This window comes from Aquarana catesbeiana, linkage group LG12 (genome assembly GCF_042186555.1).
Source record: "Aquarana catesbeiana isolate 2022-GZ linkage group LG12, ASM4218655v1, whole genome shotgun sequence".
In the NCBI taxonomy this organism is placed as follows: Eukaryota; Metazoa; Chordata; class Amphibia; order Anura; family Ranidae; genus Aquarana; species Aquarana catesbeiana.
Genome location: NC_133335.1, coordinates 221,148,599 through 221,168,860, shown reverse-complemented (window position 1 = coordinate 221,168,860; position 20,262 = coordinate 221,148,599). Strand labels below are relative to the sequence as shown.

Sequence of the window (20,262 nt, the reverse complement as noted above, 5' to 3'; positions counted from 1 at the left end):
ATAAAATCCCAATAAAATACATTTACATTTTTGGTTGTAACATGAGAAAATGTGGAAAATTTCAAGGGGTATGAATACTTTTTAAAGGCACTGTAACTATGCATAACATGCCAATGCCTGGAATTATTCTTTAAGGCTTGGTTCACACTTATGCTGGTTGCGGTTGATGCGTTTTTTTTTTATGCGTGTTTTTGACGCATTTTTGTTCCGTTTCCATTAAAGGGTAACTGTACTTTCTTGGGGAAAAGAAATAACAAATAAAAAAAATAATAATATAACACATACAATTGCGCCTCAAGTCGTATTGTAATTAAATGTTATTAAAATTACCTTCCTTTTCAATCTGCAGTGCTATAATTTCCTGTAAAATGCAATATGGCAACCTGGAGGTGTTCTGTACACAGATAGTATACAGAACGCCCCCCCCCCCCCCCCCCAGAAACACCATTTCCTGCTTGTGTGATTGGCTCACTGATTTTACCCAGAAGTCTGCACTAAGACACAAGTCAGATATCAGGCATCCCCTGCAACAAAAATGTCATTTTTGGTGAGATACTCTCAATAGAAAATCAAGTCTGAAGGGCGGCAGACCCTGCCACTTTCCTCATTAGTGCCCTGCAGGTGAAGCAGCTAGTTGATCATTTAGAAACCACTCCCATTAGATTACCATACCACATGGACACAGACAGGGATTTCTTCAGAATAACAAAAGGTCGGAATCTGAAGCAAAGTCTGTTAAAATCCTTGCAATGTACATAGATCACCCAGAGGGGAATGTTTTTTTTTTTTCGCAACAAAAGTGGAGTTACTCTTTAAAGTCTATTGAACCAAAAATGCAACCTACAGCAGGCAAAAAAAAAAGTCCCTGACCCTTTCAAAAAAAGATGTGAACGTGACCCATAGGAAATCATGTTAAATGGACTGCAGTGCGTTTCTGCAAATCTGAAAACACACTGGATAAGCTTGGGTGCGAACCTAGCCTAAAACCAAGGAACCTCATCGAAACTTCTCAGTCTAGTGTGTAGTAACTGCAGAAAATTGTCGCCACCAATAGATAGATAAAATAAAATAAATAAAATAAGTGTCCCATATGCACATAAAGCACCATTTTTGTCAGCAATTATATTAATTTTTTTTTGTTTTATAATATATATTTTTTTACCTTTATGCTTTTTTTTTTTGTCTAACAAAAGCTGTTCTGTTAATGTGGAGTTATAAAATAATACACTGCTTAGTACACCCACAATTTTGTATAAAGATATGTACATTCCGAAAAACAAAAAAAAACCTTAGTAGACAAAACGACATTGCCCCGTGTTCGGGAAATCGGGTTACACTTTTCCCTTCCTTGGTAACTTTTTGTCCTCTTTCAGACAGGGCCTCTTGACTGCACAGTCACAACCCAGTTATACCAGTGAATGGGTCACTCACTGGTGGCTGCCATAATGAATCCACGCATGCTTTTTTTTTTTTTTAAATTAAAGACTTTTGAAGACCTTTGATACACACGCTCTTGCTGCTGGGTCACCTTCCCCCATCTTAGGTGGCACGATGTGCCTGCTTGAGTTGGGTTAAGTTGGGCAAGAGCTCTGGAAGAAACCTCTGCAGTCCGTGTGCTCAACCAGCTCCCACCAGGGGGCAGCACGTGTCAAAAAATGCACCCCTGCTGGGGTTGGTAGTCAATTTGTAAGGGTTCATCAGTCGCCCTTCTTCGTCGAGAAGATCTGCACTAACTCCTCGCAGTCAGAGTCTATAAGCTCGGATGGCGTCTCCCCTTCACTGTTCACAACATCCTTTTGCGCTCCAAGAGCTAGAAGATACCTGGGTTCAGAGGGAGAAAAAAAAATTTGCATTAGCTCTGTGTAGAATAATACAAGGGATGTATCAATCCTAGGAGCCAGGTGGTTCAGGTCCTTCACAATTTTCAGTGGCCCTCGCCCTATAAAATGTAATCTAGTTGCTAACATTTATGACCAAGTTCTGTTGGGATTGGAAGTACTGTATATCTCCTCTAGATAACTAAGGGGAGTCTATAATCTTTAAAAAAAGGAAAACAAAAAAAAAAAACAATAAAATAAAATATTGCTAAATAAATAAAACAAAGACTAATGCCCCGTACACATGATCAGATATTGATCTGACATTCCGACAACAAAATCCATGGATTTTTTTCCGACGGATGTTGGCTCAAACTTGTGTTGCATACACACGGTCACACAAAGTTGGTCGGAATTTCCGAACGTCAAGAACGAGGTGGCGTACAACACGTACGACGAGCCGAGAAAAATGAAGTTCAATAGCCAGTTCTGCTCTTCTTCTGCTTGATTCCGAACATGCGTGGCACGTTGTGCGTCGGAATTGTGTACACACGATCGGAATTTCCGCCAACAGATTTTGTTGTCGGAAAATTTGAGAACCAGACCTCAAATTTTGTGCGACGGAAATTCCGATGTAAACTGTCCAATGGAGCCCACACACGGTCCGAATTTCCGACAACAAGCTCCGATCGCACATTTTACGTCGGAAAGTCCGACCGTGTGTACGCGGCATTAGTGGTTAGCACTTCTGCCTAGCAGCACTAAGGGCATTGGTTCGAATCTCAACCACAGCACTAGCTGCCTGGAGTTTGCATGTTCTCCCTGTGCCTATGTGGGTTTCCTCCCACACTCCAAAGACATGCTGGTAGGTTAATTGGCTCCTGTCTATCTATGAATGTAAGTTATGGGCCTTAGATTGTAACCTGCTTGAGGGCAGGGACTGATGTGAATGTACAATATACAGTGTGGAAAATAATTATTTGATCCCCTGCAGATTTTGTAAGTCTGCCCACTTACAAAAAAAATGAAGGGTCTATAATTTTTATCATAGGTGTATTTAAAATGATAGAGACAGAATATCGACCAAAAATCCAGAAAAAACACAAATGTTATAAATGGAGTTGCAGTTCAGAGAGTAAAAGTATTTGATCTCCTACCAACCAACAATAATTCTGCCTCCCACAGACTGGCTACAGTAGGTGCTCATGTGGTACACAGATTAGTCCTGTCAATTTAAGAAGGTTCTCCTAACGACAACTCGTTATGTGTATAAAAGACACCTGTCCACAGAATCTCTTTTTTTCCACTCAAACCTCACCATCATGGGCAAGACCAAAGAGCTGTCAAAGGATGTCAGGGACAGGATTGTAGACCTGCACAAGGCTGGAATGGGCTACAAGACCATCAGCAAGAAGCTTGGTGAGAAGGAGACAAATGTTGGAGCAATTATTCGCAACTGGAAGAAATACAAAATAAACATCAATCGCCCTCAGTCTGGAGCTCCATGTAAGATTTCACCTCATGGGGTAAGAATAATCATGAGAAAAGTGAGGGATCAGCCCAGAACTACATGGGAGGAGCTTGTATATGATCTCAATGCAGTTTGGACCACGGTCACCAAACAAACCATTGGTAACCCAATACGCCGCCATGGATTGAAATCCTGCAGCACCTGCAAGGTCCCCCTCCTCAAGAAGGCACATGTACAGGCCTATCTAAAGTTTGCCAATAAACATCTAAATGATTCAGAGAAGGATTGGGAGACCAACATTGAGCTCTTTGGCATTAACTCACTCGCCGAGTTTGGAGGAAGAAAAATGCTAACTGTGACCCTAAGAACATCATCCCTACAGTCAAGCACGGAGGTGGAAACATTATGCTTTGGGGCTGTTTCTCTGCTAAAGGTACAAGCCTACTTTGCCGCATTGAGGAGCCAATGGACAGGGCCCTGTATTGTAAAATCTTGGATGAGAACCTTCTTCCCTCAGCCAGAACACTGAAGATGAGTCATGGATGGGCCTTCCAGCATGACAATGACCCAAAACATACCACCAAGGCAACAAAGAGTGGCTCAAGAAGAAGCACATTAAGGTCATGGAGTGGCCTAGCCAGTCTCCAGACCTTAATCCTATAGAAAATTTGTGGAGGGAGCTAAAACTTTGAATTGCCAAGCGACAGCCAAGAAACCAGAGAAGATCTGTAAAGAAGAGTGGACCAAAATCCCTCCTGAGATGTGTGCAAACCTGGTCACCAACTACAAGAAACATCTCACCTCTGTGCTCACCAACAAGGGTTTCTCCACCAAGTACTAAGTCATGTTTTGCTTCTGGATCAAATACTTATTTTACTCAATTTACAATATTTGTATTATGTGTTTTATATGGATTTTTGGTTGATATTCTGTCTAAAATACACATAGATATCTATATATATAAATATATATATATACACACACACATGCATACACACAGAGATAAAGATCCAAGAACAAAAACATAAAACTGCAGCTCTAGATGTGCCAGCTACATTTAGTTTTCTTTTTTTTAGGCTTTTTTCCCTTTATCTTCACCTGGTGATCCAGCCAAAACCACACTGCCTGTCCTAGGGTGACAACGCTGACTTACTGTACTGTGGAGCAGCAGCAGCATTGTCATAGTTTGCCAACAGTCCCGATTTTCCCGGGACAATCCCGATTTTGGGACCCTCGTCCCGATTGGAGAGTGTCCCGAATCGTGATTTTCCATAAGGAAAATCGGGAATGTTGTTTTTTTTTTTTTTTGAGCAGCGGGCTCCAGCAAAATGGCGGCAGGCGCCGCCGCTCTCTCTTCCTCTAGTGTTCAGTGGAGAGGGGAAGGGGGCTCGATCCGTGCAGCCAATGAAGCGCCTTCTTTAGCTGCATGGCCCCTCCCCTCTCCACTGAAGCGAGCAGAAGACACGGTGTCGTCGCCGTGTCTTGCTGAAAGCTCCCAGCCCCGTACTGCGCAAGCGCTGCGCCTGCGCAGTACAGGGGGTCCTCCATTGCCGAGTGGAACTTTCTCGGCAGAACACCGGCCGCTCCTGCACTGAGCGGGGGCCGGGCTGCATTGAGGGGGGCTGCACTAACTGAGGGGGGGCTGCACTAACTGAGGGGGGGGCTGCACTAACTGAGGGGGGGCTGCACTGAGGGGGGGTCTGCACGAATAGAGGGGGTCTGCACTAATAGAGGGGGGCTGCACTGAGGGGGGCTGCACTAATAGAGGGGGGCTGCACTGAGGGGGGCTGGACTAATAGAGGGGGGGCTGCACTGAGGGGGGGCTGCAATAATAGAGGGGGGGCTGCACTGAGGGGGGGTCTGCACTGATGGAGGGGATCTGCACTGATGGAGGGGGTCTGCACTGAGGGGGTCTATACAGACTCTGGCGGGGGCACCTGATGCAAGGACAGACTCTGCCGGGGGCACCTGATGCAAGGACAGACTCTGCCGGGGGCACCTGATGCAAGGACAGACTCTGCTGGTGGCAGGCGACGTGGCAGGTGACACGCTCAGGGATCCCACTGATTCGGCATTATGGTGAGTTGAATGATTTAATTTTTATATTACAATGTAATAATAGAAATAATGCGCTTCAATCATCCTGACACCATAACAACCATGGTGCCGGGATGATTGAAGCATTAACACCAGGCGTTTGGAGTATCTTTGCTGATTGTTAAACTTTCTAGAATACACATATTTCTATTGTGTAGGATCTGGGGCTGCTGTCCTGTCATTTCCCTCTCCCCCTTTCCTTCTCCCCCTTTCCCTCTCCATCCCTCATTCATCTCAGACTCTAATCACACCCTCTTGAGCCACGCCCATTTAAGCCACGTCCACTTTCACGTAAGCCACGCCCACTTTTCACATAAACCATGCCCACTTTTCACGTAAGCCACGCCCATTTTTCGCAGCAGCGCGCTTTGCGCGCCGCACTTATCGAGTTTTCTAAGCCACGCCTACAAACGAATGTCCGCCCCCTAATTATTGTACGGCTCCGCCTACAGCCAAAAAAGTGTCCCACATATTTTTTTTTTCAAAGTTGGCAACTATGCATTGTCACCCAAGGACGTGCCTTCAATAACCTCCCCCTTTCCATTTCTCTTCTCTATAACATAGAGAGGAGGGGTTCTGTAGTCCTCAGAGATAGCTAAACAATGATAAAGAGTGCATCACAGGCAGAGAGCACAAGAAGCTTTCATCTCACTAGATTTCTGGCAGAATCAACAGGTATTTTTTGCACTTATAATAAAGATATAACAAAACTATTTCAATAGTATATTTAAGAGACCAAAAGGGACCAAATAAGAAAAGTTCATGACCCTCATGAAGAAGAAGCCAGTGTGCATGATCCGAAATGCATCATCACCCCCTCCTAACGTTACACCCGGATAATGCTTTCCACGCTGGTTCTGGCAGCGTAACGGAACTTCCAGGGTGTCTGAAACGCACCCCTACACCACTGGCCAGCTAGGAGGCATGCTGAATAGACAATCCCCATACATTTGATGAGCCTGTTTTCATATTCTCTCTTGTAAGTGTTTTTGGCTATTATAGACTTGATTTTACTGCACTTAGAAGCACCTCTCTCTGTTCTTTGCTGACACCGCCCCCAGTGGGTGCGTTCATGACAGCCTGGGCCCAGTTCCATAAGCCTAGGTTACATGCTGACACCCCCCCCCCCCCATTGGTGTGTCCATGACAGCCTGGACCCAGTTGAATTAGCCTAGGTTACATGCTGACACCCCCCCCCCCAGTGGGTGTGTCCATAACAGCTTGGGTCCAGTTGTATTGGCCTAGGTTACATGTTGACATTGCCCCCAGTGGGTGTGTCCATGACAGTCTGGGCTGACAGGAACTGGGTTGGAGGATGTTGGGCATCATTGGAGAACTCTCTGCAGGGGACGGCCCCAGACAAAAGGTGAGCATTGCAGCTTTTATTATTCTTTACAATGCTGGATAATGCAGACATTTTTTTTTTATTATCAAGGTGGAGATTTGCTTTAGGGAAATGCAAGCTGCCTGGCCATCATGCTGAGCTCACACTGAGATGCAGGCCAAACGTGCAATAAATTAAATTTAGAGCAAAATCAGGACCTGCATGCTTGCACCTTGCTAATCTATGAAAACCATTAGATCAGCATAACAGCCAGGCCACTTTCATTATCAGTAGAAAAGGTCCACAGTGGTCTTAAACCTAATGCCGCGTACACACGTTCGGAATTTCGGCCCGCAAAAGACCGATGAGAGTTTTTCGTCGGAAAATGCGACTGTGTGTATGCATTGGTCTTTTGCTGGCGGAATTCCAGCCAGCAAAAGATTGAGAGCATGCTCTCAATTTTTCGGTCGGGAAAAGTTCCAATCCGAAAATGCAATCGTCTGTGGCAATTCCGACGTGCAAAATTCCTACGCATGCTCAGAAACAATTTGACGCATGCTCAGAAGCATTGAACTTCATTTTCTCGACTCGTCGTAGTGTTGTACGTACCTGCGTTCTTGACGGTCATAATTTCAGCGAACTTTTGCGTGACCGTGTGCATGCAAGGCAAACTTGAGCGGAATCCCGTCGGAAAAGCCGTCATATCCTTTTCTGACGAGAAATCCGCTCGTGTGTATGTGGCATTAGAGTTCTAACCCTCTAAATAAAAAAAGTTTTGACCTAAGTCTGGTTTGAACATTCATAGGGAAGTAGTAACATGTAGACTTCTCATCTGTGAAGCTGGCTGGTCTCGGGGGATGACCGTGGTAAGCTGCTGGGGGAGAAAAAGCTAAACTGGTCCCAACACATGTCTTGGGAATGTGACTTGCCCTCTCCCCCCCCCCCAGCACTAAATGGCAAGGCACTGCCCAAGATCAACTTGAAAGGGATTGTCCTAAATGCCAGTCGATGCTTTTCACAGCACTCATACAGCCAGGGACAAGGGGAGGAGGGCTTCAGGCCATAGCGTACCACCCAACATGGGAAAGGGTGCAAAGTCCAAATATATCAACATGAGGGCATGCCCTTGCTGCAACCCCAATCCTACGTCTGTCATTTCACATGGAATACAAACACAGACTGCCAAGGCTACACGGGCAAAGCAATTATCAGCACACTACGGTATCACATAATAAATGTATACATTTTCTATACTAAAGATATATTTTATGAATATTAAAAATGATCTAAACCTAAAAAGTAATAATTTGCAGCTTACCCACTTGCCGACTGCAGTATATACGTTCCAAGCTTTCAATTAAAGCTATCAGCCATAACCTCCAATATTTTATTTTCAGCTGGCAATTCTGTTTCTCATAAAAGCGATCCAAGCGGCTGGATTGCTTTAAGAAGCGGCTTGAAGGGTCGTTCTCCCTCCTCGCCGGTGTTTCTCTGGCTTACCGTTCTTCCTGGCACGCCCGGGAAACGATCCGACGGTTCGTGCGGTTGGTCACAGAGGTGAACAGAGACCAGATCGTCTCTCCCCACCTCTATGATCTAGCAGGATTGGAGCGACGTTGTGACCTCACTTCCAGTCTAGGGCGACAATTTTTTTTTTTTTAACCCAAAAGATTTTTTTCTTTTTTTTTTTTTTTTTTTGATCTTTTGCTTTTCAAAGGTAAAGGAGAGATTTGGGGTCTTATAGACCACATATCTCTCTATAAAGAGGACCCGTCATCACTTATTTCTGTTACAAGGGGTGTTTACATTCCTTGTAATAGGAATAAAAGTGAATAAAAAAAAAAAAATGAAAGGGACAGACAAAACATAAAAAAATAAAATAAATTGAAAAAAAAAAAGAATTAAAAGCGCCCCCCATCCCTCAGTGCTTGCGCGCAGATGTGAATGCATATGTAAGTCGCACATACATATGTAAACGGTGTTCGCACCACACGTAAGGTATCGCTAGCTAAGAGCAAAAGAGCAAGAGCGATAATTCTAGCTCTAGACCTCCTCTGTAACTCTAACCTGTAAAAAGATTTAAAACGTCGCCTATGAAGATTTTTAGGTACAGTCGTTTGTCGCCATTCCACGAGCGTGCGCAATTTTAAAGTGTGACATGTTAGTTTTTTATTTACTTGGTGTAACATCATCTTTTATATTTTACCAAAAATGTGGGTTATATATTGTTTTGTTTTTTTCATTAAAATTCATTCAAAGTGTATTTTAAAAAAAATAAAATAAACCCTGTGCAAATACCGTGTAACATAAAAAAATTGCAACAATAGCCATTTTATTCTCTAGGGTCTCTGCTAAAAATATATATATAATAGGAAGGAAGGAAGAAGAGCCTGGCCATTCTCCTCCCGGCCAATTTGGTCTCAGGACAAGCTTCCTGATTGGCTGGGAAAAGAATCAGGAAGACAATAGCGAATAATAGATCGCTATTGTCACACAACTGGGTGGTCTCAGGGCGCAGTGCTCTGCACCCCAAGCCCACCCTTTCCTGAAGACAATTAGAGCCTCAGGCTCTAATCGCGTGCTTCAAAAAAAATAAAATAAAAAACCCCATTGGAATCCATGCGTCCGACACCCTGCATGTAGATTAGGGGCTGGTTGTATGGATTGGGGGGACTGCACCTCTTATGGGCGGGCTGCCATTGGTGCCCACTACAGTGATTTCCAGCTTCTAGAGCATGGATCTTCAAACTACGGCCCTCCAGCTGTTGCAGAACTACACATCCCATGAGGCATTGTAAAACTCTGACATTCACAGACATGACTGGGCATGATGGAAATTGTAGTTCCCGAACAACTGGAGGGCCATAGTTTAAAGACCCATGTTCTAGAGGGATAATAGAACTATGTAAAAATATCCATACCTGGAATTCAGCTTTAAGGTAGGAAGACTGTTTAGTCTTGACATGTAGAATTTGTCCTCCTGGACAATAGAACTATGTAAAAATATCCATACCTGGAATTCAGCTTTAAGGTGTAAGAAGACTGCTGAGTCTTGACATGTAGAATTTGTCCTCCTATGTTGGACCATTTATTTGGTGAGAGGTTACTACGTTAAATGTAAAAATATCCATGCCTGGAATCCTTGTTTAAGGAAAAGGGTCATTCATTTGAGGACAGTGAGGTTCCCATTTTGGACAGAGAGGACAACTGGTTCACAAGAGGTATGAAAGAGGTCAAACTGGAACTAAATCGTATGATTTTTATTTAATCAGTACAGTTTTTAGTTCAAAAATACAATATAAATGTCAGGTCACCTGTATCCAGGTGACAGATGCACCCCGTTGGGGTCAGGAGTGCACCGCTATGATAGTGGACCCTAAGGCTGACTGCTGCAGATGGAACTCAGGGATCCCACAGTGAGTTAGAGCATAGATTCCCCAGGGCGCGGAGTCTAAGAGCCAGTTGGTGTTCACCAGAGCCTCTAGTGGTGAGGATGGACTGGGCTGCAACTGGCTCCAGGTTGCGGCCCCCAGGGTCTCCCAGCTCACGCTCACGGTAGGCTACAGGAGGATGGAGAGGAAACAGCAGCCCAGGACAGCAAGGAATAGTAAGGAGGTAGCCAAATGTCGGGGCGACTAGCAGACAAGGATAACAGAGAACACGCCAAAAGTCAGGGTCACAGGCAAACAGGGATAGTCGAGAACGCGCCAAAGGTCAGGGTCACAAGCAGACAGGAATAGTCGGGAACACGCCAAGATCGGTAACAGAGACAGAGACAAACTTAGAGCACACGGCAAACAGGAAGCTAAACACACAATATTGCACGGCAAGGCAGGCTTGGAGAATACGGTGTTAAATAGTGGTTCCTGTTGAGGCTAGGGTGGAGCCACACAGAGGGAAGATTACTTAAGCATGCAGGTGTGAGAGTACAAGCCTCAAGGCTGATACACAGACCAGGTAAGAGACAGACAGGTCATGAATGTATTACTGCAAGGTCATGACAATAAATACAATACATTACATCCCTTCCAAATTTTTATTCTGTTGTACAAGAATTTTCGTACAACTTTAGTAACCTCTTAATTTTCGATTTGGAGACTAGCATGAAAAAAAAAAAAATGGATGATCATTTGTCCGATAATCTCATGGTGTGTACCATGCTTGTGAATTGAAAGATTAACACTTTTAGAGACTTTACGACACCATGGGATTATGTAACTAGAACAGAATGGTTCCACAACTTTCACACCTCCCACCCTGTCCTTGGACAATTAACATTCCATTGTGATTGAATCAAGGTGTCCGTACTACCAATTCTGGGGTAGATTCCTACCACTCATTAGAACTGAAGAAAAAGCCTGGAGAAGCTTCTCCATTCAACATTACAGAACAAGCCCAGTTGAATGTGACTACTACGAGTCAGACTAAAAAAATGTTTTCCTGCTGTGGCCCTGTTGGAGAGATTTCCCTTCACTTCCTGTCTCACAGACATAACAGAAGATCTACTCCAAATAATGGCAATAAAATGAGTTTACAGGGGTTCTAAACTTGTGATAATAGCAAGCAAATCCGGCAGGCTGGTTGTACCCAAGTTGACATACAGCCTGCCCATTAATGGTTCGAATCTTGGCCGGATCCTGCTGAACTGGCCAAGATTCGAACCGTCTATGGCTGGCTTAAGGGCCATTTCACATGGGTGATAAATTAGGCAAAAACAGGCAGTTGATCCCCCCCAACCACCCACATATTGTAAATCCTAACTTTATCACCTGGATGGTGTAGTAGACATGCTGTGGCTGCAGTGACTTTGCTTCATGGCTGCTTGCAGAGCTTGACAGGCAGCACCACCTGTCAAACTTGTCCATTTAGGTCAATGGAACTGTGCCATAACCGTGAGCTAGCCGATTGGCCACGGTTGGGGGGCAGTATTTCCATATAAAATCCCCCTTGGCAGTATCACCTTCTAAATGCCTGGCAGCCACTGTTCTGCTGCCCTCTGAAAAAAAACATCCACGGCAGACTGCTTTTCAGAGGGCGGTACAGACAGCCGCCCATGGGAAAGAGCTTTAAACAAAGCTCACTAGTATTATAGGCATTAAGATCAGGTCTGAACTAATAATATAGTATCATTATACATTGTATACATTATACATTACATTGTAAATCGCTGTGTAAACTGTTGGCGCTATATAAATCGTGTATAATTATAATATTAATAATAACAATTATTATAATAATCATTTTTTAGGTACTGCAACAGTAGAGTACCAATAAATGAATGGTGGATTTCTTTTAAAATTGGGACGCCCCCTTAATTTGTCCATCTCAGACTGTAATTAATGTAACAGCCCATGCTGCAGTTTTTTCAAAGCATCCCACCAGTCTGGATCAGTTATAAACTTTCCTCTTTGGCTTCTTGCTTTCTCTAGTTGGGCAGTTCCTGTGTGGGGTTTTAGATGGATTAAGGGATTGCTTTATGGTTACACAGTGACCTCGTTCCAATGTCCCGCATTGTTCAACCCACGCTATTTTTAAAGGGGATTTCCATCTTCAGACAACTTTAATCTGATAGCTTGAGCAAGCTTTTCTGTAACTTTTAATACATACACCACTTCTTCTTTCTACTTTCTAGCTCCGCCCTCTGGCAGTGTCCCTATATTCTCAGACAAAGGCCTTTATTTTGGTTGTGGTGGGATGTGGCACAGAGTTGGATGCAACAGAATGTCCACACAGTACCAGTCAACAGTAAGTGGATTCAAACATACATTATATTACCAAAAGTATTGGGTCCATAAAGACATGGATGAGTGACTTTGGGGTGGAGGTACTTGACTGGCCTGCATAAAGAATTTGAAAAACAAAAAGACACCTGTCGTCAGAATCTTTATTACATTCAAACCTTACCATCATAGGCAAGACCAAAGAGCTTTCAAAGGACATCAGGGACAAGATTGTAGACCTGCACAAGGCTGGGATTAGTGACCTCAACCCGATAGAACACCTTTGAGATGGTTTAGAGCGGAGACTGCGAGCCAGGCCTTCTAGTCCACATCAGTGCCTAACTTACTAATGCGCTTTTGGAAGAACGGTCAAACATTCCCATAGACACACTCCCAAACCTTGTGGACAGCCTTACCAAAAGAGTTGAAGCTGCTATAGTTGCAAAGGGTGGGCCAACTCAATGTTGAACCCTACGGACTAAGACTGGGATGCCATTAACCACTTGCTTACTGGGCACTTAAACCCCCCTCCTGTCCAGACCAATTTTCAGCTTTTAGCGCTGTCGCACTTTGAATGACAATTGCGCGGTCATAGAACACGGTACCCAAATGAAATTTTTATCATTTTTTTTTCCCACAAATAGAGCTTTCTTTTGATGGTATTTGATCACCTCTGCGGTTTTTAGTTTTTGTTAAAAAAATTGAAAAAGACAGAATTAAAAAAAAATATATATATTTTTTTTTTAATATTTTGTTATAAAATTTTGCAAACAGGTAATTTTTCTCCTTCGTTGATGTACGCTAAAGAGGCGGCACTGATGGGCACCGATAGGTGGCAGTGATGGGCACTGATGGGTGGCAGTGTTGGGCACTGATTGGGCACTGATTGATGGCAGCACTGCTAGGTGGCACTGATTGGCATCACTGGTGGGCATTGATAGGTGGCACTTGTGGGCATTGATAGGTGGCACTTGTGGGCACTGTGGGCACTGGCAGGTGGCAATGACAGATGGCACTTGGAGGCACAGATGAGGCATCTGTGCCTCCTTCCTCTTCGGAACCGATGTCCCTTTGACATAAGCCGGTGATAGGCTCTTTTTTCCTCCTCACGCTCAGCGTGAGGAGAAAACGAAACCGATCACCGAGCTTTTGTTTACATCATGTGATCAGCTGCCCAAAGCACCTTGTCCCCATGTTGATGAGGACAAGGGCCTCTTCCCGACAACCCTGGCCGTTGGTTGTCGGGGTCTGCAGGCGGGGGGCTTATTGGAATCCGGGAGCCCCCTTTAATAAGAGGGCCCCCAGATCCCGGCCCCCCACCCTATGTGAATGAGTATGGGGTACATTGTACCCCTACCCATTCACCTAGGGAAAAAGTGTCAATAAAAAAACACACTACACAGGTTTTTAAAGTAATTTATTAGACAGCTCCGGGGGTCTTCTTCCGGCTTTGGGGGTCTTCTTCCGACTTCGGGGTCTCTCCGGTTCTTCTCCGCTCCCTCTGGCCTCTTCTCCCGTTGTTCGACCTCTTCTCCGCGCTCTCCGGGTCTTCTGCTGGGCTCCTCCGCTATCTTCTGCTCTTTTGCCGCCCTTTTGCTAGCGGTGGCCCGGACTTCTGCCTTCTGCCTTCTTCCTTCTTGTCTTCTTCCCTCCTCTCTTCATCCGATGTTGACACGACGCTCTTTCCAGCTGGAATGCTCTCTGAGCGCTCCGATGTGACTTATATAGGCGGTGACCCCGCCCCCTTATGCCGTCACTGTCCCTGGGCATGCTGGGACTGTGACGGCATAAGGGGACGTGGTCACCGGGTGACTTTTTTTCAGCGTAGAGGGTTCCCCTTAAAATCCATACCAGACCTAAGGACCTGGTATGCCCCACGACGGGGCTCGCAAGGTGTCAATCTCGCCGATAAAAGCGGCGAGATTGACTTCCTTTTCTTGTCCCGTCGTACCCGAGTCACGTTCAAAATGAACGGACTTGTCCGTGTGTGGGCAAGTCCGTTCATTCTGAAAGTCCACCGTAACTCCCGTGAAAGTCCGTTGAGAAGACCGGTGGACCTAGTCTGCCGGAAAGTCCGGTCGTGTGTAGGCAAGTCCGTCCATTCAGAAAGTCCGGCGGTAGTCCGCCGGAAGTCCGACGGGAAGAACGTCGGACCTAGTTTCCCAGAAAGTCCGGTCGTGTGTACGCGGCATTAGTGTTACAAGGTCTCAGGTGTGAACGGGGAGCAGGTGTGTTTAAATTTGGTGTTATCGCTCTCACTCTCTCATACTGGTCACTGGAAGTTCAACATGGCTCCTCATGGCAAAGAACTCTCTGAGGATCTGAAAAAAAAAAGAATTGTTGCTCTACATAAAGATGGCCTAGGTTATAAGAAGATTGCCAAGACCCTGAAACTGAGCTGCAGCACAGTGGCCAAGACCATACAGCGGTTTAACAGGACAGGTTCCACTTAGAACAGGCCTCGCCATGGTCGACCAAAGCTAAAGCAGAGCGTGATACCCTCCCTTCTGAGACTGGGCCGCAGGGCGATGGACTGGCCAAGCATGTCTCCAGACCTAAACCCTATTGAGCATCTGTGGGGCATCCTCAAACAGAAGGTGGAGGAGCGCAAGTTCTCTAACATCCACCAGCTCTGTGATGTTGTCATGGAGGAGTAGAAGAGGACTCCAGTGGTAATGTGAAGCTCTGGTGAACTCCATGCCCAAAGGGTTAAGGCAGTGCTGGAAAATAATGGTGGCCACACAAAATCTTGACACTTTGGGCCCAATTTGGACATTTTCACTTAGGGGTGTACACACTTTTGTTGCCAGCGGTTTAGACATTAATGGCTGTGTGTTGAGTCGTTTTGAGGGGACAGCAAATTTACACTGTTATACAAGCTGTACACATTGTAGCAAAGTGTAATTTCTTCAGTGATGTCACATGAAAAGAATATATTATTTACAAAATGTGAGTGGTGTACTCACTTTTGTGAGATACTGTGTGTGTGTATATATATATATATATATATATACACTGTATATCAAACGTAAAGGACCACAAGTTTCTTGAGCACATGGAAGCTGAGCTGTATCCCAGAGTCATGGAAATAACTCAACATTTGTTATATAGAATAAAGTGCAACCATGAGAGATGGAGAGGGGACTTCCACTATGGCACTACTCCGAGCTGAGTCAATAGTTCATACCACCGGTATGTTTGGTACAGAACTCTACAAGTATCAGCACCCTAGCAAGCGGATAGAGTCAAAGATTACACAGGGTTGATGATGTCATCTTGTCTTCAGGTACCAGTGCTCAAGGCTGCAATTTGTTGCTCAGACCATATCACATGCTTCTCATATCCATAAGCAGAGCGTATTTGCAACCAAGTGATCTACACAGGAACCCAATGAAAGTGAGTATATTTGCCTATTCCTGGCAAAATGTCATAATCTTTTAAGGGATTGATGTAGGCCCTGTTCAAATCTAAGGCTTGTAACACAGCATTAAAACGCGTTACTTGGCATCCTATCATTTTTAATGGGTCTCTCCACATTTATACAGTGCAGCGTGTCATGGAAAAAAGTACAGGTGCTGAGTATGTAAGTTGACAAAAATGCACATGAAAAATGTGCATTGAAAAATGCATGAAAATGAAGGTGCAAAGGTGAAGTCAGCCTTAGGGTTGAGGATGTGTTAGGATGAGGTTTAACTGTTATGCCGCGTACACACAGTCGGAATTTCCGACAACAAATGTTTGATGTGAGCTTGTTGTCGGAAATTCCGATCGTGTGTAGGCTCCACTGGACATTTTTTGTCAGAATTTCCGGCAAACAAAATTTGAAAAAGTTCTCAAATTTTCCGACAACAAAATTCCGATTGTGTGTACACAATTCCGACGCACAAAGTTCCACGCATGCTCGGAATCAAGCAGAAGAGCCGCACTGGCTATTGAACTTCATCTTTCTCGGCTCGTCGTACGTGTTGTACGTCACCGCGTTCTTGACGTTCAGCATTTCCGACAATATTTGTGCGACCGTGTGTATGCAAGACAAGTTTGAGCCAACATCCGTCGGAAATAAATCCAGGATTTTGTTGTCGGAATGTCTGATCGTCTGTACGGGGCATTCGTGGTTCAGGATGAAGTGTTAAGGAATAGACTGCTAAGTGTTAAGAAAAGTAGTTTAGCTTAAAGTAGAACCAAAGGCTTATTTTTCATTTTGGATAGCGTGAGAAAAGTTTATAACCTCTGTCAGTTTTTGCTTGCCATCTGTTTTTTGTTTTTTTTCTAAATTTTTGGCATTTATTCCTTTATTTAGCAAAAAAATAAAAAAAAAACCCAGTGGTGATTAAATACCACCAAAGGAAAGCTCTATTTGTGTGAAAAAAAAAATTATAAAAATGTCATATGGGTACAGTGTTACATGACCGCGCAATTGTTATTCAAAGTGTGACAGCGCTGAAAGCTGAAAATTGGCCTGGGCAGGAAGGGGTTAAAAGTGCCCAGTAGGCAAGTGGTTAAAGAGGTCCCATCACTGCTCGTTGGTGTTGTAAAAAAAACCTTTATCTGCCATTGCTTATTGTAATTCCCTTTCTGTATCAGGGGACCCACACATCAGTGGTTCCTTTTGGGGTAAGCGCTACACTCGGTTTTAGTGTAATTCCAACATGGGGGAAGGTAAGGGGTGTACTGCTAGGAGGAGGTAAACTCATGGGAACCTCAGTGTGTGTAGACCTTCTTAGGGGCCTAGGCTGCTGCCTCTCCTAAATGTGTGGTTAGGAAAAAAAAAAACAGATATCTTGCTTGGAGGCTCACTTAATTTGAACATGTCAGATACGCGTTTCAGGGTAACTGGACCCCCCCCCCCCCCCTCTTCTTCAGGGCTTGAGCAATAAAGTGTAAAGGTGTGGGGAAGAAATGATATTTGTAGCTTAAATTAGGGCTGACATTTCTCCTCACATAAACATTTCAAATGAACCTCCATGCGAGATTACCATTTTTTTAATAGGCACTCTTAACCACATATCCAGGATATGAGATAACAGACAGGCTTGGGGTGTCAAGACAAATGTACACTGATCCAGGTCTAAGCTTACAATAAATAAAGCGCAAAGGTTAAACTGATAATAAAGAAGCCATGCAAAATATTTCCCATGTTAAGCTGTTATGGAGCTTCTCTTGAGTCTCTTACTTTTATTTCCCTCGCTTCCAATCAAAGCACTCTTGTAAACCATTCTAAGACATGGTAATCAAATTATAATGGCTAATGCCCCGTACACACGATCAGAAATTCCGTCAGAAAAAACTTGGATGGTTTTTCCGACGGAATTCCGCTCAAGCTTGCCTTGCATACACACGGTCACACAAAAGTTCTCCGTCAAGAACGCGGTGACGTACAACACTAGCATGAGCTGAGAAAATGAAGTTTAATGCTTCCGAGCAGGCGTCGAATTGCTTCCGAGCATGTGTGGGTTTTTTTTTTTGCGCGTCCGAATTGCATACAGACGAACGCATTTTCGGATAGGAACTTTTTCCGACCGAAAAATAGAGAACCTGCTCTCAATCTTTTGCTGGCTGGAATTCTGCCAGCAAAAGTCCGATGGAGCATACACACAGTCGGAATTTCTGACCAAAAGCTCACATCCGACTTTTGCTGGCAGAATTTCTGATAGTGTGTACGGGGCATTAGAGGCGTGTTCCCGGGGCAGAGGGCATGTTCAGTTGCTACTAATAGTAGGCGCCTGTACAAGAAAACATGACCAAGCAGAAACTGGAAACACTGCCATCCTCCTGAATTTGCCCATAAACCGCCTAGCAGATGGAATGTGGAAGCTGATACACTATGTCCAGTTTTCCGTGTCTTCCTCCCCAGTCACATTACAGAGGGAGGCAGTAGTAGAGGCCGTGTTACTGTTTCAATTTGGTTACTAGATAACACAGACCAGAAATTCGCAGCTGCTGATAGCAGAACCGAATACCTAAGAGCTGAAACTTTCTGTTTATGCCAAATAAAAGAGGAGCAAGAGAGCAACACGGTCAATCAATGGCGATGTCACTTACTTGGGTGGTACTGCATTAACAGCAAATTTCAAGGAGCTTCCAAGGCGGCCCCGGTGCCCCCTAAACCTCATATGGATTTTCAGCAAAGTGGAGCACCAGCACCTGGGATGGCTACTGGAATGTAGACATGTGCACACTGAAATATTTCGTTTCAGAATTTCGTTTTCGTCCAAAAATAAATTTATTTAGTTACTTCCGAAATTCGTTTTTTATTTATTTTGTTTCGTTATAAAAAATGCATTTGTCTGAAAATCCGAAATAATTAAGGTCGAATCTGTCATTGAAGGCTTATGGTGTCTGTCGAATGTTCTAAGAAGATTCGACGGAGCAGCTAAACTGTACGACGCCGCAGTCTTACATTTCCGGTCGAATGTTCCGCCTACAAGCTATAGTAGAATTCTAATGTTGTATGACACTAGTATTAATTCTATTTATTAAGTATTATTACTAGTCAACCAACATTAGAATTCTTCTATAGCCTATGGGCGGAGCATTTGACCATAAACCAAAATCGTAAACCCTGCGCCTGCTCAAAATTTAGCAGCCGACACAGCAAATAGATAATTTGTTCAAAATCACATGTGCATCAAAGTGTAGCGCTATAGTATTATGTTAAGTAGCCTCAAATAATGTCAACGTAAAACTGTGAAAATTATATATAACTAAATACAGTGAACATTTCATGTAGTAAAATAATAGTAAAGTCTCTAGTGATCTCAAAATTATATTCTCTTCCGTGTAGTGATTATTCACAGTTCATATTCAAAATAGGCAGTCCTGTTCACCTCGTGAATAACCAATGGGATAGATGAAAGGTAATTTGTGATAGTACCACCACCCAAGTGAATTGCAGGCTTACCAGAGACTGTGGACCCAAAAGAACATACGTTCTATGAGTCAAATGTGCTTGTATTGCCCCCGGCAATGGAAGAAGAGCCTTGAGGGTCCACACCGACGGAAGTCTGGAGTCATCCAGGGTTTAATGGTAGAAGGTTTTCTCCATAAAGATGGTATGCATCCAGGAAACTTAGCCCATATAAGATGAGAAAAGGGGCCACATAGTGTAATTCCGTAAGCAGGAAAAGATTTATTAAATTAGTAAACACTTACATTTAAGTAGTAAAAAAAGCGCTTTGGATAAAATACTGGCGGCAGTGGAGTTTTCCACTGCCGCCAGTATTTTATCCAAAGCGCTTTTTGGCCCCTTTTCTCATCTTATATGGGCTAACTTTCCTGGATGCATACCATCTTTATGGAGAAAACCTTCTACCATTAAACCCTGGATGACTCCAGACTTCCATTGGTGTGGACCCTCAAGGCTCTTCTTCCATTTCTGGGGGCAATACAAGCACATTTGACTCATAGAACGTATGTTCTTTTGGGTCCACAGTCTCTGGTAAGCCTGCAATTCACTTGGGTGGTGTTACTATCACAAATTACCTTTCATCTATCCCATTGGTTAATCAGGAGGTGAACAGGACTGCCTATTTTGCATATGGACTGTGAATAAACACTACACGGAAGAGAATATAATTTTGAGATCACTAGACACTTTACTATCATTTTACTACATGAAATGTTCACTGTATTTAGTTATATATAATTTTCACAGTTTTACGTTGACATCATTTGAGGCTATTTAATGTAATACTATAGCGCTACACTTTGGAGCATTTGACCATAAATGTCCACTTGCGGCGACTGCTTTGTCGAATCTTCATGTCGAATCTTTTCTCTCTATGTCGAATAACCTTGGACTAATAGAGTTAGGTTAGGCACATTCGACCTTTT

The 20,262-nt window shown here is 43.9% G+C and overlaps 1 protein-coding gene across 1 annotated transcript in view; it reads right to left on the bottom strand.

Annotated features, from left to right (window-relative positions):
- Positions 1-429: 429 nt before the first annotated feature.
- Positions 430-20,262, bottom strand: part of PPP1R27 (protein phosphatase 1 regulatory subunit 27) — a 41,769-nt gene continuing 21,936 nt past the window's right edge. Inside the window, exon 3 of the mRNA XM_073607936.1 lies at positions 430-1,821. Within this exon, the coding sequence (XP_073464037.1) occupies positions 1,698-1,821 (124 nt within the window). The 3' untranslated portion in view covers positions 430-1,697. The remainder of the gene's footprint in view (positions 1,822-20,262) is intronic.